The sequence below is a fragment of the Cyanistes caeruleus genome, chromosome 22 (assembly GCF_971803275.1).
Source record: "Cyanistes caeruleus chromosome 22, bCyaCae1.hap1.1, whole genome shotgun sequence".
NCBI lineage: Eukaryota > Metazoa > Chordata > Aves > Passeriformes > Paridae > Cyanistes > Cyanistes caeruleus.
This window is the reverse complement of record NC_141722.1, coordinates 6,446,556-6,463,555: the sequence shown is the minus strand read 5'-3', so window position 1 is coordinate 6,463,555 and position 17,000 is coordinate 6,446,556. Positions and strand designations below refer to the sequence as shown.

Sequence of the window (17,000 nt, the reverse complement as noted above, 5' to 3'; positions counted from 1 at the left end):
TCTCCCGATTCAGATGAGTCAGTGGCACATCAAGAGCTTGCCTCGTTCCAAACACCCCTGCTCAATCTGGCTCGGATTCCACTCTGGGAATAAAGGCAGGATGTCCCTCCACAAAAATGTCACTTTGCTACCTCCCCGTCCCCCAAACACCGGTGGGTAGATCCCTGCAGCTCCGGGAGTGCCAGCAGGGAAACTGGGAATGGGGGGAGGGTGGGGAAAGGAGGGGAAGGGGAAGGGGAAGGGGAAGGGGAAGGGGATGGGGAAGGGGATGGGGAAGGGGATGGGGAAGGGGATGGGGAAGGGGATGGGGAAGGGGATGGGGAAGGGGATGGGGGCCTCCTGCTCAGACTGTGCCAGCATAGTGGTGGCTATTTCCGACATCCTGGGACAAGGTCATGGCGCAGGGACAACCCCTCACTTCCTGCCAAAAGCTGGGTTTATTGGAGAACAAAGCAGGGAGACTGCACAGAGGCTGAGCTGTGGGAACCAGCACTGTGTCCCTGAGCTGGAATGGAGCCCTAAATGACAGGGCCTACAGGGCTGCTCTTGAGGACATTTCTGCATCCCCAGCCCTACCAAGCTGGCAGCACCCTGGGGATGCTGCACTAAGGCCTGGCACAAGCCCTGGGTGCTGAGGAAGGCCCTATCCCTGTGTGTGTGGGGCATTTTATTCCCATCAAATACCCTCTGACCTTATCCCAATGATTCCAAGCCCTGGAAGCACATCTGTGTTTATACACATGTCCCCACACGCCGGTGCTGTGAGTAGCAGCATTTACCAAAGAGAATGGGAATGATTAAGCCCTGCTGGAGTGTGCTGGAGCAGCCTGGGGATGCAGGGAAGGATTATCTCACTCTCTGATATGATATAATCTGTTTAGACGGTGCCACTCGATGCTTATTTAAGGACTGAGTGAGCTCTTGGCTCTGGGATGTGCCACCCATGAGCTGTGACATCAGCCTTGTAATCCCCGGGAACGAGGGCCCTTCCCTGGGAATGATCCTGCTGGGATGTTTGGGATGTGCACACGTGGGGCTTATCCCACTGCGGGGCCACAGAATCCCAGGGTGGGAAAGCCCTGAAGGTCACCCAGCTGTGACCCACCCCTGCCTTGTCGCCAACCTTCCTTGGACACCTCCAAAGCTCCCTGGGCAGTTCCAATACCTGACCACCCCTTTCCATGGAGAAATTCCTCCTGATATGCACCTGGACCCTCCCCTGGTGCAGCCGAGGCCGTTTCCTCCCACCCTGTCTGTATTCCCTGACAACTGTCATTGTCAGCTGGGAATTGAGGAGAACAAGGTCCCCCCGATCCCCCTGTTCTCCAGGCAGAATCAGTGATGCTGAACTCCATCAGAGCAGCAAAACGCTCTCCTTTCCCTCAAGGAGAGGCCAAGTCAACTTTTCCTGCAGAGGAAGTGAAGCAAGACAAGAAGCTGAGGTGTGGGAGGCTCTGTGAACGTCCCACACTGCATTTGTTTGCTTAACCTCAGATGCCGTGGGTTCAGAACACACCTACGGCCTCTCCAGGCTTTTTTGCTTTTTTTATTCCCTGGTCTTTCCTTCCTGTAAATCAAAGTCTCTGAGCTGAATTCTGTCCTTTATAAAAAAACAGCAGCCAGAGGAGACAGCAACATGCAGAAATCAACAGAAATAAAGCAACTTGTGGATGTGCTGCTTCAACACAAACCCTCTTCAAAAAGCCAAAACATGCACCGACCCAGAGAAAAGCCTGGAATCCTCTCCCAAGAGCTCATGCAGGGACAATTCTCTTGCTTCATTGGCTGCTTTGGGGAGCAGTGAGGAGTAATCAGCTCCTGCAGCAACACGTGGGGCTCACTCAGGGCTGCCCTGACCCCTCTGGGCTTTTGTGTCCCTGGGTTTGGCAGGACAGACCCTGCAGCCACCACAGGGCACAGCCAGGAGCTCAGCACTCTGAGGAGGAGCACAGGATTCCTAAATCCTCCCAGAGCCTCCAGCACACCTCCTAATCTGTTTTATTGCACCACAGACCCTTTTCCCTCCCTCCCAGCAGCTCCAGCAGCAGCAGCAGAACACGACCCTGTTTTGCCTCACTGGTGTCCAGACCAGGGTAGTGACTGCTGCCAAGGGCAGCCCTGGCTGGGCCGGGAACCAGGCTGGCTGCAGCTGGGCATGGATGCAGTGGAGCTGCAGGAAATCAGCCCCCACCCTCCTGGCAGGAATTATTGTTCATTATCCCAGCGCTGCTGCCTTGTCCTGGGGGTCCTGCAGAGAGGAAGGCTGGCACACACAGCCTGGAGCTCATGCTGGGCTGGGAGCTGGACTCCATGGTCCTCATGGGTCCTTTCCAACTTAGTCTGTCGTTCACCCCCAATTCACCTCTAATTCACCTCCAATTAACTCCCAATTCACCTCTAATTCACCTCAAATTAACTCCCAATTCACCTCCAATTCCCCTCTAATTCACTTCCAATTCATCCCCAATTCAACCACAACTAACTCCCAATTCGCCTCTAATTCACCTCAAATTAACTCCCAATTCACCTCCAATTAATCCCCAATTCACCTCTAATTCACTTCTACTTTACCCCCACAGCCTGGGATTAAGGAATACAATTCCCATTGCCCCAACACTCTCCAGGCAGGGAATTCTGCCCTTCAAATTCTTGCCCATTCCAAGATTTTAAGCCTGCAGCACCCCAAAGAAGGGTAAGCAGCAATCACAAAGCTGCTGGAAGGTAAAAAAATCTCATTTTTCCGTGCTGGCCATGTTTCTTCCTTCCCTTCTCCCTCCAAGCCTGCAATTGCTGTCAAAAAGGGAACAAATCCTGCTCCTGGTTCCCCTTCCTCTCCCCACAGTAACACTGAGCAGTCTGGTTTTTTATCACTTCCTCTCCTCCACCCTCATTTTTGGAGCAAAGCTTTACCTTAGATAGGAACCACCTCAGCTCTGGGCAGAGCCAACAAATCCCTGTGTGGAACAAACACTTGGGGAGCAGCTCTCAGCAAATGCCTGGAATCACAACCCAGCCCTGAGATAGAAGAGAGCTGCAAGCAAACAAGCAAGAAAACCCTCAAGGCCCAGAGAAACACTTCGTCCTGTCCTCAAAATTCAACCAGACTTGGACTGCAGGTCCTTTTTCAAGGGCTCTTTTCTTTATCCCAGAAAGCCAAGCTCACCCAGGCAGCAGCAGCCTGGCTTGATTTTAAGCAAAGCCAGAAAAGCTCCTGGTTCTGTGGCCTTCCTGCTGCTGAAAAAAAAATAAAAAATCATCCTGTGGCTGAAATTTCATAGTTATGAAACCAGGATTTAAAGGGACCAGTGCTGTTCCAGAACAGCCTGGGACTTCAAAGTTTGGGTTTCATTCCTTCCTCCAGAACAGCACTTCAGGACCTTTCCAGCACAGTTTCAGGTTGGTTTTGGGTTCAGGAATTGTGATTTTGTAATTTGATTTTGAAAAGGAGGGTGCCAAGTGCTGTGTGGGAGCTTGACAAACGTTGGGACAGCCCAGGGACAGCTGCAGCCAGCCCAAAATCCCTCCTGCAGCTCTGGTTACAGCTCCCAGCCTTCCTCCCCTCAAATCATCCATGGCACAAACTCTTTCCAGCGTTCAGCTGTTCCCTGCTAAGCTCTGCCACCAAACTGGGAGTCTTCAGCCTCTCTCCCTCTGCTCTGATGTGTCCCACAAACCAGGAATCACTGGGAAAAGGGGCCCACAGGATCCCCCAGCGTGCGTTTAACGAACTCTGGAGCTGTAATGGAATTTGCAGAGCCCTGATCCCTACATTAGCAGTGCTTTATTCCTTATCCAGCGATTACAGGGCACGCCTGCACCACCCTCCTGACGGCACAGACCTCTGCAAAAAGCCCCAGATTAACGGGGGCTGTGTCACTGAGAATGCTCAGGGAGGCCTGGCACAGCAGAAAAATCAGAAAAGTCCTCCAGGCACAGCCCAGCAGAAGGATTCTCCACTGGATGATGCTGCTGAGGCCAAAAACCCCATCCTGCCTCCAGGAATCTGGGATGAAGGTGAGCAGATGGCTCCTGTCACACAGCCTGGGATGTCCCTGGTGTGTGCTGCTTTCCCAGCCCACTGCTGGAATTCCAGACTCTCCAAATGCAAAAGAAACACCAGGAATAAATGATGAATCCATCAGTGCTGAGGGCAGCACATCCTGGAGGTGCTTTGTCATCCCAGACATGAATTATTCCACAGGTTCAGACACACGGGGGGACTCATCCTCTGCCTGAGCTGAGGAAATGGAACAAAGGAGCTGCTGGAATGAATAAAAGGGAATTTCATCAGCCACTGATGCCTCTGGATTTTCCAGGCTCCGCTCTCACCAGCTTCACATAAACATATTTAGGATCCTCAAAAAGAGATATTTAGGATGGACAGGAGAACCCAGGAGAGGCAACAAATCCTCATTCTGTGGGGAAAGCTTCCCACTGAGATATCTGGGGGCCTTCCCACGGAGATATTTGGGGTCTGGAAAGACAAGATGGGCAGCTCTAACTGGGGACAGCACCTCCTGGCTGGTACCACAGGAAGAAGCAACTCCAGGGTGACATTGTTGCTTTGACTTCTCCCTTTCTCAGCCTCTTTGGCTTCAGAAACACAGTGATGGAGAGGTAATAGAGAGGGAAGAAACAGAGAGATGGGAAATGAAGAGATGAGAAATAAAGACAGATATTAGGATGGTTCCAAGTCATTTCAAGCTGCTTTTATGATAATTTCTCCTCTCTGGTGCTGCTGGAGCAGGAGCTGGGCTCATTAGGGTTGATTCAGGCTCTGTGTGGGTGTCCTGTCATCAACACTGGGGACCCTGCTTCCAGAAGAAACCTTGTGCAACAAAAACCAAGTTCAAATCAATCCATTTGTTGCATCGATTTAGCTCAACAGATGAACACCCTTCCTCTGGCCGATATGTAATTTAAATTTGCTTTTAAGTAGCAAGTTAATAAATTTGGCCGCCCTCAAACTGCCTGGTGATGGTGTTCAGGGTCAGCTGGACACGTCACTCTGAATTTTCTTCTGTGGAAGCCTTTGCTGACACATTCACCCGGCACTCAAACTGGTTCTGCTGCCTTTAAACTCCTCTAATTCCATCTCTTATCACACTCAGCCACATCAGTTTGACTCAGGGTTTTAATTCTTCCTGCTCTGTTTGAAACACAGAGCTAGAAAATACCTCCCAAATGTACTCGTTTTTCCACTTCCCTTTCCTCTGGCAAGCGTCTTTTTTCATTCCCTGCCTCTTTCCTGGAGCTGGAATTATATCCCTGCCCTTTTCCCTGCCTAAGGAGAGCCACAGTGAGGAGCAGACAGTGCCAGACAAATGTCCCTGGGTCACTGCCTGATGAAAGCTCTGCTCCAGGAAATCCTGGGAATGTCTGAACCACAGCCAGGAGCCTGCCAGGGGGTGGGGGAAGTTGAGCTGGCACCCCTCAGATCCAGGTGGGACCTCAATCCCAAATCCTCTGACTCTCTGAATTTGCCATCTCTTCAGAACGAGGAGTTTTATTGTTTCATATTATTCATTTTTTTCAGCTTGTGAATACTTTGCTTGAGAAATAAACAATTTTTGCCCATTTTTCTCCAAGATTTTCTCCCAAACCAAAAATAGTCTGCTGCTAAAATCTGCATTTTAAAAGACTCATCCTTTCGGGAAGTTTCCTCCCAAATTTTGTCTCAAACCAGGACACCTGTTCAGCAGCACCCTGGGGCTTGGATGGCCATGCAGGGATATTTTAACCATCCCAAGGGTTCCTCAGGAGAAGATTCCAGCAGCTCTGGCTCATCCACGCCCAGGGAAGCCTGACCTCACAGCAGGGCTGATTAATCGGTGTCATTAATGACAACAATTACATCAGCAGGGTTAGTTATGGAAACAAAGGCTCCCATCCTTTGGGGAGTTCCCCCAGAGCAATCTGGGGAGGTTTTTTTGGAGCTGCAGCCAGGCCCAGCCTCTGTCACTTGTTCCTGCTCTTCCCTTATTCCCCCAGGAATATTCCTGGAGTGCATTTCCAGCCTGGGTGAGCAACGATGTCACAGAGCCACGGAATGGGTTGGGTTGGGGGACCTCAAAAATCCTCCAGGGCCACTTCCCACTATTCCAGCTTGCTCTGAGCCCCATCAATCCAGCTTCCAGGCTCTTCCATCCCTGCGAATTTCCAAGGTTGGACACAGCCACAGCTTCTCTGGGCTTCATTTTTTTAAAGAATAAATCAAGGAATCACAAAATGCTTTGGGTGGGAAGGGACCTTAAAAACCACCTGGTTCCAACCCCAAAATGATCAAATTTATTCATCTAAGCTGTTCCTTAAAGGGTCAGGACAGCAATGAGTCTTTTCCTGCAGCACTCCAGACCAGCAGCTTCCCTGACAGAGTGGGACAAGACAAAAGGTGTTCCTAGATTTCCCAAACTCCTCGTGGGAGATAAAGCCACGTTATCTACTGGGGCTGCACTCAGATGTGCAAGAACAGGTCCTTCCAGGTCATTAAATTGTTTACTGGAATTGCAGACACGCCTCTACAAGATGCCTGGCAGAAATCAGCTTTATCTGCCAAGGTGGAGGTGAGACACATTTAAATCATGGAATTTGAAAGATAAAAAAAGACAATTTTTCTTGTAGGAACTGGGATTTATAAAGTGGGAAGCACTGAGGGTGTTCTGGTGTTCTGAGGATGGATTTGACACAGAGTTGGAGGTGATTGTTAATTATTAGGACGTGTTTAATCTGGTGTTTGTTCATCCTGGGTAATTTCTTTTTTTGGAGATTTCTTTCCTGCCTGTGTGTGGCAAACAGAAGACAATTTGATTGTTTCAAAGGCTCTCCGTGGAGAAGAATAAACCAGTTGGAAAACACGGCACAAGCCTTCTCTGGGAAGTGCAGAGGGCCTAGTGGATGCAGCAGGAAAAGGAGGGTGATTCCTACACTGGGATGAGAAATCTGGATTAAATTTTTGCCTCTTCCACAAAGTTTCCTATGACAAAGGACTTAAATTTTTGCTGAGTCTCTGCTGAGAACATGGAGCTTTCTCTCACTTAATTTTTATATCTATTTTTGTACATGTTGGTATATTTTATTTCTTTAGAGTTGTAATATTTTAGGGCTATGTCGTGTTCTGTGGGAGAAATCCTGTCCCTTACACACATCCAGATTCTCTTGCATTCCCAACAAATAATTACAACAAAAGAATTAATTAAAGACCTGGAAGGAAGGAAAATACAGGAAGAAGCTAAACCCTGCAGCCTTTGAGAAAGCCTGACTATTTCAACTTGGTTCTTCTTTTTTTCCTTCTAATGTCAGGATTTCTCAATATTTGAGGTGCAAAGTCTGAATAATTCAAGTGGGTTCTTTTTTTTCCTTCTAATGTCAGGATTTCTCAATATTCGAGGTGTTCACAGTTTAAATATTCCCCGGCTGCACATATTCTGGCCCTCCTGAAATATCCAAGCTTGTTTCTCCAGCCTAATCTCTTGTTCTCCCTCTAACAGTCAGACTGTGTCTGGCCATGGGGGAAATAGTTCATAATTCCAGGCTTAAATAAGTGGCTTTTGATAAAGGTCCAAGAGAGTGCTCTGAGAGCTGTTTTGTTTTTATGGACGGAGCAGACAGAGCAGAATGATGTTGCCTGCATGCTAAGAAACTTGGCCCCGAGCCCACACACACACCACGGGCAAAATAAATAAATAAACACATCAATCAATGCTGACGTCACCAGGAAAAGGGTCAGTGCCATGTGGGACGAGACATCTGGACAGTGAAGTCACAGCTCTGGCCGGGTGCCACCGAGCAGCTCACATGCTCTGCAGCACAATGGGACGGAATGACAGGCAAAAAAAATATAAAGGTGCGGGGGGGAAAGGTGGATAAATCCTAATTGATGCTAAGTGAGCAGAGGATTAAAGCAGGGGTTTCCTACCTAACTTTTCCCTGATGGAAAAGTGCCATGATTGCAGCAGCAGCCTGGGCAAGACAAAGCTGTCATCTCACCAGACACTGCCCATCACCTGTCAGCACCGGGAAGAGCAGGATCTCCCTGCAGAATTCCAATTAAACCACGTGCAGGAGGACTCTTCCCACATCTCCACCCGCAGCAGTAAAGGAGAGGCACTCGCCCAGGTGCTTGTGTTACCTACAGCTCTCCACAACCACACACAACCACAAAATGATAATCTGTCAGCCCAGCCTCAGCCACAGACCACTGCAGCCCTTCTGGATGGAGCCTGCACCCCAAGAAATCGTTTTAAAATGCTCTTCAAAAAAATTCAAGCTGGCTTTTGGGGTTTTTTGGGTTTTTTTTTTAAATAAACAAAAAGATTCCGAGAAGGAACAAGACGAAATATCTGCAGGAAGCAGAGACACCCCCCCCCGCCAACTCCTTCCCCTGCACACACAGAGCCCAAGCTGCTCCTGCAGGCTTTTGTCTGTGTTCCGCTCATGCAGACAGCGCTGAGGCGGCGGGGATCGCTCCCCGTGCAAGCTCCGCTCTTCCCTCAGTAGCAGCAGCACATCCGAGCCCATCCGGACCCGCAGCCAGGATGCTCCTGGCACAATGGAGCATCAGCGCCCGGAGCGTGGCGGCTCCCTCCCCTCCAGCCCCGGGCATTTCTGCAGCGGCCTGATGGGGATGCAGGCACAGCCAAGCCGGAGCCTTTGTTGTCACAGCCCAGATTCCTTCAAGACCGCTAAAAAAATCCACCCTCCGAGAGATGGGAATGCGAGCGCATGGAAAATGAGTGTATTCCTCGGCCGCGGCTCTGCGGGCGGTTCCGATCAGCGCAGAGCCCCGCGGGGTGATGCCCGCTCGCCCTGCTCCCAACGGGATCCGGCGCTGGCGAGCCCTACAAATCCCCAGTTTTTCATCTGCCGAGCGTCCGAACGGAGCGGGGGAGGGTGGGATGCGGGAGGGATGGGGAGCAGGGAGGGATGCGGCGTTCAGGAGGGTGGGAGCACGGGAGGGATGCGGGATACGATAGGGATGGGGGCCACGGAAGGGAGGGAGGCGAGGAACGGGAAGGAGGGATGCGGGACGGATGCGGGCACGGCAAGGCGACGCCTGCGGCCGGAGGCATCCCCGGCTGCCGGCTGAGAGCGCTGGGCCCCGGCTCCGGCCCGTCCGCGGGCCCGGGGGTGCGGGACCGGTCCCTCTGCTCGGGCGCGGCCCCGCGGAGCGCGGCCCGGCGGGGCCCTGCCTTTCCTCCCGTTCCCCCCGAGCCATTCCCGGAGCGGCCCCGCCGCCCCTGCGCTTACCGGAACCGGGGCGAGTCCTTGATGCACTCCTCGAACTCCACCGTCATCCTGCCGGCTCGGCCGCGCTGCGCTCAGCGGAGGAAGCGCATCGCCCGCCGGCTCCGAGACGCGCGGGCAGCGCCCGCCCCCCGCCCGCCCGCGGCACCGGCCCGCCTCCCCGGCACCGGCACAGAACCGGGACAGCCCCGGCACGGCACAGAACCGGGACAGCCCCGGCACGGCACAGAACCGGGACAGCCCCGCCACCGGCACAGAACCGGGACAGCCCCGCCACCGACCCTGCCTTCCCGACACCGGCACAGAACCGGGTACAGCCGCGGCACCGGCACAGAATCGGGTACAGCCCTGCCACGGCACGGTTACAGAACAGGGAATAGCACCGGGTACGGCACGGCACCGGCCCGCGCCCGCGGCACCGGCACGGCACGGACACAGAACGGAGCCGCCTCCCGCAGTATCGGGTCCAGCCCCCGGTACAGCCCTGACACGGCTCCGATCCGCCTCCCGCAGCACCCGCACGGCACCGGTAACTGCACAGCCCCGCCTCCTGCAGAACCACGTACAGAACTGGACCGCCTCCGGCACAGAGGACACCGCACGGACACAGCCAGGACACAGCACGGACACGGCACGGACACAGCCAGGACACAGCACGGACACAGCCAGGACACAGCACAGACACAGCCAGGACACAGCACAGACACAGCCAGGACACAGCCAGGACACAGCACGGACACAGCCAGGACACAGCCAGGACACAGCCAGGACACAGCCAGGAAACAGCACAGACACAACACGGACACAGCACGGACACAGCCAGGACACAGCACGGACACAGCACGGACACGGCACGGACACAGCACGGACACAGCCAGGACACAGCACAGACACAACACGGACACAGCACGGACACAGCACGGACACAGCACGGACACAGCCAGGACACAGCCAGGACACAGCCAGGACACAGCACGGACACGGCACGGACACGGCACGGACACAGCCCGGACACAGCCAGGACACAGCCAGGACACAGCACAGACACAGCCAGGACACAGCCAGGACACAGCCAGGACACAGCCAGGACACAGCACAGACACAGCCAGGACACAGCCAGGACACAGCCAGGACACAGCCAGGACACAGCCAGGACACAGCCCGGACACAGCACGGACACAGCTCGGACACAGCCAGGACACAGCCAGGACACAGCCAGGACACAGCCAGGACACAGCACAGACACAGCCAGGACACAGCCAGGACACAGCACAGACACAGCCAGGACACAGCCAGGACACAGCCAGGACACAGCCAGGACACAGCACGGACACAGCTCGGACACAGCTCGGACACAGCACGGACACAGCACGGACACAGCCAGGACACAGCCAGGACACAGCCAGGACACAGCTCGGACACAGCCAGGACACAGCACGGACACAGCCAGGACACAGCACAGACACAGCCAGGACACAGCTCGGACACAGCCAGGACACAGCCAGGACACAGCTCGGACACAGCTCGGACACAGCACGGACACAGCCAGGACACAGCCAGGACACAGCACAGACACAGCCAGGACACAGCCAGGACACAGCCAGGACACAGCCAGGACACAGCACGGACACAGCACGGACACAGCCAGGACACAGCCAGGACACAGCCAGGACACAGCCAGGACACAGCTCGGACACAGCCAGGACACAGCCAGGACACAGCACAGACACAACACGGACACAGCACAGACACAGCTCGGACACGGCCCTGACCTCCCTCCCGCACACCGGACACGCCACAGACACAGCACTGACCCCCTCCTGCACACCAGACACAGCACTGACCCCTCGGCCACCCTCGGCTGTGCTGGGGGGGTGACACAGGGCGTGTCCCCTCCCCTCAGACCTGTGGGTTCTGTCAGGTTCTGTGGGAAGCAGCTCAGAGATCTCAGAATCATGGAATCCTCAGCACTGGAGAGAGCTTGGAGATCAGCTCAGCACCTGCAAAGCGCAGCACCCAGAGCCTTGGCTGGGCACCCCCAGGGATGGGCAGCCCAGCATCTCCCTGGCAGCCGTTCCAAAGCCTGAGCACCCCAGTTTTTCCAATATCCAATAGGAATCTCCTCAACTTCCTCTCATCCTCTCCCTGCAGGCACGGCAGGACAGCAGGCCCCACCTGAGCACCCGCTCCTGTCCGGGAGTTGTGAAGTGCTGAGGTCCCCCTGAGCCTCCTCTTCTCACACCTGACCAAACCCAGCTCCCTCAGCTGTTCCTCCAAAGCCACTTTTAGCCCTTTGAGAGCCTTGTTGGCCTTCCCTGGACATGGTCCAGCCCCTCAATGTCCTTTTTAAAGTGAAACCATCAACTCCAACCTGCGAGACAGCTCCACCTCATCACCCAGACCTGGCACTGAGGGCCACATCCAGTCTTTCCTTAAAAACCTGCAGGGATGGGGACTCCACCAGCTCCCTGGGCAGCCCATTCCAATATCAAATCACCTTTCTAGGAAGAAAATTTTGCCTGTTCCTCATATTGGGTGAGGATGGGTGCTCAGAAGACACTTGGGACAGGTGTGACACCAGCTCAGGTGGATTGTGACAACCTCAGGGGCAGCTGCTCATGTCAGAAGAATTTTTTACCATGAGTGTGTTAATGTCAAAGATTGCCCAGAGATGTTTGGCCGGAAATATTCTTATCCTTGGAAACATTCAAGGTCAGGATGAGCAAACTAGCCTGGTGGAAGATGACCCCGCTTGCAGAGGGTTGGAATAGCTGAATTTAAACTTTCCAATCCAAACCATTCTGTGATTTCCAGGCAGGATTTCCAGGCAGGGTTGTCACCAGGCTGTGTGTGCACTGCAGGAAGAACAATCCCAATCCAACAGTGCAATTCCATAACCAGCAGCAGCAGGATTGGCATCAACCTCCTTAATCTAGTTTTTAATTTTCCATAGCCAGTGGATTTGCTGCTGCCAGCAGCCATGGGATAAATCTGCAGGAATCAGCCGGGGAAGGAGCACATCTGGGTTTGTGGGTCCAGCTGAACTGAACTCCATTGCCACAGGACAGGCAACAAAATGTGGTGTGGCTAAATGGGGTTAATTAGTCCCAATCTTCCACCCACCGAACACCACAGACACAACAGCAGCAACCACATCGTTCACTGATGGTTTTAGATGAACTTTATATGAACTGAGAGAAAGGCCTGAAGTGGAAATCCAATGTTTTAAGAAAATTCTACATCTAAATTAAATTTGTGAATGGAACAACAGGCCCAGGGGTGTCTGAATCCATGACAAATGTCACAGGGAGGCCTCACTCAGCCATGGACAGGAGGTGAAATGAGATGTTTAATGCCATTTTTGTACACAAATTACAGCAAAATTTCACCTCTAGACCAGGCTCTTGTACCCACACCTTGATTTGTCAGCCACAGCCAAGAGTGAGAGGAAAAATCTGAGTTAATTAACACAATTATCAGATGCTGGAGTGTTCTGAGGCGTTCAGGGAAGGAATCAGCTCTGGCCCAGGAGAAGGGGTGAGGTGACCTCTTGTGGCCTCTGTTTTGTGTGGTTTCACAGAGGTCAAACCAACCTGAGGCTCCTTTTCTATGGTGCTTCCAGTGATGCCTTTTGGGGCCACCTAAAAACAGAGGCCAGACAAAATTAAGGGAATAAAAAGCAGTTCTATTTATTGAAGGGCCTTCAGGTGCATTTAGGGCAGGCAAAACCACCCAAAATGAACCACGGCTCATGTGTTTTTATCCTTTTCTAAGTTGGGTCCATTTGCAGATTGGGGGTTAATCTCCAGTTCCAGCTTCAGGAAATGAAGGAATTTACCCCAAGTTTGCTGTCCCCAACTCACTTTTGTTTCCATCTCTCAGGCCTGGGGCAGTGAGGTGTCCTTGATTCCCAGGCCTGAAGAGGAATTGCTGTGTCTGCCCAAAATGGGAAGGCAGCAGCTCCCACTGTGTGTGGAGTGTAGAGTTCTGCACTGAAGAGCTGCAGGGTTACAAATCCATGGAAAATAGAAAAGCTGAAATCCCAAGGCTTCACTAGCAGGGATGGAAGCGAGTGGCTGCTCCTGCCTGCCCAAGGCCAGGGATTAGAAATCCAAAATCTCCAAAGCTGAGATTCATCACTTTCATTCTAACAGACTCTGGCTGCCATTGTGTGGCCTGAAAGCTGCCTGGATTTTGCCATTCTAAACAGATCTCAGACTTGCATGAGGGGAATTTTTCTCTCAGGGATTTTTCTCTCCCTGTTTTACCAATGAGTTTGTGCTGGTTTGAGGTTCTTGCCCATCCAGATATTGCAGTTCAGTAGAAAGAGTTTTAAATACAGATCACAGACATTGAGAACATCTGCAGCCTTTGTGTTTTACCATTACTTGGTTTATTTTTGTCCCTGGAGCTGTTATTTCCTCTCAGCTGTTATTTACACATCTTTCCAGGCTGATGGATAGATGGATTGGGATTGCCTGGAAGACCAGTGCTGGCAGGATTTGGGATGGAAGGGGCTTTAAAAATCATTCCGTTCCCACCCCCTGCCACAGACAGGACCTTCCACCATCCCAGGGTGCTCCAACCCGGCCCTAGACACTTCCAGGGATCCAGGGGCAGCCACAACTTCTCTGGGAAATCCATTCCAAGGCCTCCCTAATCTTCCAGCCAGGAATTCCTTCCCAATAGCCCATCCAGCCCTGCCCTCTGGCAGTGGGAAGCCATTCCCTGTGTCCTGTCTCTCTGTCCCTTGTCCCCAGTCCCTCTCCAGCTCTCCTGGAGCCCCTTCAGGCCCTGCAAAGTGTTCTGAGATCTCTCTGGAGCTTCTCTTCTCCAGGTTATTAACATTTCCAGCCTGATCCAGCCCTTGGAGCATCTCCATGACTCCCTCTGGACTCACTCCAGCAGCTCCACATCCTCCTTGTGCTGGAGGCCCCAGTCTGGACACAGATAGCCATCCCCATAAACCAGTTTTTGTCCATGGGAGCTACAGTCCTGCCCTAATCTTTGCATTTTTGGCCATTCTCATCTGACTGAGAGGACAGCTGGCACCTAACTGATGCTCTGGGAAGGGCCTGAAGGATCAATTCCCATTAGAAACTGAGGAAAAGCCAGCAGTGAGTGATCAGTTATTGGTATCAGTTATCAGGCCTGAGGAAAGCAGGGAAAGCAGTGAGCCACCCCTTGAAAGTAACACAGCCTCTTGTGGCCCCTGCTTTATGTGTTTTCTTAGCTCAAATCAAGACATTATTGTTGTTGTTGTTATTATTATTTTTATTTTCTTTCATCCGTCTGAGTTGCAGGCAGCACAGCTGGAGAGCTGAGGAGCATCCAAGGTGAATCACAGGGTTCCAGAGGGGTTTGATGTTTGCTCAACATCCCAGCTCCCAGCAGCACATCCCAGCTCCCCATGAGCAGGTCCCAGGTTCCCATCAGCCTATCCCAGACCTCATCAGCACATCCCATCTCCCAGCAGCAGATCCCATCTCCCAGCAGCAGATCCCATCTCCCAGCAGCAGATCCCATCTCCCAGCAGCACATCCCATCTCCCAGCAGCAGATCCCATCTCCCAGCAGCACATCCCATCTCCCAGCAGCACATCCCATCTCCCAGCAGCAGATCCCATCTCCCAGAAGCAGATCCCATCTCCCAGCAGCAGATCCCCCGGCTCCCATCAGCCCACTGCGGTTCCCAGCCCATCCCGGTTCCCAGCCCGGTTCCCATCCCGGTTCCCATCCCGGTTCCCATCCCGGTTCCCCCCATCCCAGCCCGGTTCCCAGCCCGGTTCCCCCCATCCCAGCCCGGTTCCCAGCCCGGTTCCCAGCCCGGTTCCCAGCCCGGTTCCCCCCATCCCATCCCGGTTCCCAGCCCAGTTCCCAGCCCGGTTCCCAGCCCGGTTCCCCCCATCCCATCCCGGTTCCCATCCCGGTTCCCATCCCGGTTCCCAGCCCGGTTCCCAGCCCGGTTCCCCCCATCCCATCCCGGTTCCCAGCCCGGTTCCCATCCCGGTTCCCCCCATCCCATCCCGGTTCCCATCCCGGTTCCCATCCCGGTTCCCATCCCGGTTCCCAGCCCGGTTCCCAGCCCGGTTCCCCCCATCCCATCCCGGTTCCCAGCCCGGTTCCCAGCCCGGTTCCCAGCCCGGTTCCCCCCATCCCATCCCGGTTCCCAGCCCGGTTCCCCCCATCCCATCCCGGTTCCCAGCCCGGTTCCCAGCCCGGTTCCCAGCCCGGTTCCCCCCATCCCATCCCGGTTCCCAGCCCGGTTCCCAGCCCGGTTCCCAGCCCGGTTCCCCCCATCCCATCCCGGTTCCCATCCCGGTTCCCCCCATCCCAGCCCGGTTCCCAGCCCGGTTCCCAGCCCGGTTCCCAGCCCGGTTCCCCCCATCCCATCCCGGTTCCCAGCCCGGTTCCCAGCCCGGTTCCCCCCATCCCAGCCCGGTTCCCAGCCCGGTTCCCCCGAGCCGCTCGCTCCGCGCTCCCCCCGTGCCGCGGGCGGCGGAAGCGGCGGTGCCGGGCGGGGGAAGGGGCGGTGCTGCCCGGCCGGTGCTGCCCGGTCCGCTCCGTGCCCGGCTGTGTCCCGGGCCCTGTCCCCAGCCATGATCTGTGCCCCTGCCCGGTACCTGGTGTTCTTTCAGTACTTTGGCACCAGGTACAGGTACGTGCCCCGCTGTCCCCGAGCCGCGAGCGGAGCAGCGCTGGGGGGGATGGGAGAGAGCAGGGCTTGGGGCTAGAGCTTGGAGAGGGCAGAGCTGGGAATGGCAGAATTTGGAGAGAGCAGGGCTTGGGGCTAGAGCTTGGAGAGGGCAGAGCTGGGAATGGCAGAATTTGGAGAGAGCAGGGCTTGGGGCTAGAGCTTGGAGAGGGCAGAGCTGGGAATGGCAGAATTTGGAGAGAGCAGGGCTTGGGGCTAGAGCTTGGAGAGGGCAGAGCTGGGAATGGCAGAATTTGGAGAGAGCAGGGCTTGGGAGAGCAGAGCTTGGGGAGGAATGAATGAGAACAGTGTTTGGGGAGAGCAGAACTGGGGAGAGCAGAGTTTGGGGATAGAGTTTGGAGAAGGCAAAGTTTGGGATAGCAGAATTAATTAGGGAGAGCAGAGTTTGGGATAGCAGAATTAGGGAGAGCAGAGTTTGGGCAGGGCGGAGTTTGGGAAGGAATGGATGAGAACAGTGCTTGGGGAGAGCAAAATTTGGGATGACAGTTTGGGGAGGGCAGAGTTTGATGAGGGATGGGTGAGAACAATGTCAGGGAAGGGATGGTTCGGGCAGGACAGGCATAAAATCGGCGAGGAAAAAAGGCAGGAACAGGCAGAGAAGAAGGGAGATCTCTCTCAGGCTGGGGACAGGAGGGCAGAGCACAGTGGTGGTTGTGGGGAAGGTGGTTTGTGGTGCCCCAGAGATGCAGGGAAGCTATCCCTGGGCTGTGCTCTCTGCGGGATGCCCGAGGCTGCATTTCCCCAGCCCTTGCCAACATCCCACGTGCAGATTTGTGCCCTTTCCCATTTCCAGGCGTGTGGGAGAACTTGGGCAGCCCCAGCTGATGGAACTGTGCCCATCTTGAGGATGTCGCAGCACAACCCCAGCCTGTGCCAAACCCCACAGTTCATGCACTAGGTCACTGTGGGGTCTGACCTAAATCCCTCTGACTAGTTTGGATTTAGCCCCAGGATGTTTCTCAGCCCTTCAGCAGCTTGTGTGGACAGCAGTGATGCCTGTGGCAGAGCAGGAAGCTCATCACAAACAATCTTTGTGTCCTTTT

At 54.2% G+C, this 17,000-nt stretch overlaps 2 protein-coding genes across 8 annotated transcripts in view; one reads left to right on the top strand and one right to left on the bottom strand.

Annotated features, from left to right (window-relative positions):
* Positions 1–9,392, bottom strand: part of ACAP3 (ArfGAP with coiled-coil, ankyrin repeat and PH domains 3) — a 67,840-nt gene extending 58,448 nt beyond the window's left edge. For 4 of the 6 annotated variants that reach the window (XM_086860168.1, XM_086860171.1, XM_086860169.1 and 1 more), the window contains exon 1: positions 9,247–9,392. In XM_086860168.1, the coding sequence (XP_086716294.1) occupies positions 9,247–9,293 (47 nt within the window). In that variant the 5' untranslated portion in view covers positions 9,294–9,392. The remainder of the gene's footprint in view (positions 1–9,246) is intronic. The other 2 variants (XM_086860170.1, XM_086860173.1) reach the window with 1 other exon arrangement.
* A 6,368-nt stretch (positions 9,393–15,760) lies between these two features.
* The window catches only part of PUSL1 (pseudouridine synthase like 1), a 28,611-nt gene continuing 27,371 nt past the window's right edge, over positions 15,761–17,000 (top strand). For both annotated transcript variants that reach the window (XR_015278646.1, XM_086860163.1), the window contains exon 1: positions 15,761–15,900. Coding sequence is in view for 1 of the 2 variants with exons in the window: in XM_086860163.1 (XP_086716289.1) it covers positions 15,842–15,900 (59 nt within the window). In the remaining variant the exon portion in view is untranslated. The remainder of the gene's footprint in view (positions 15,901–17,000) is intronic.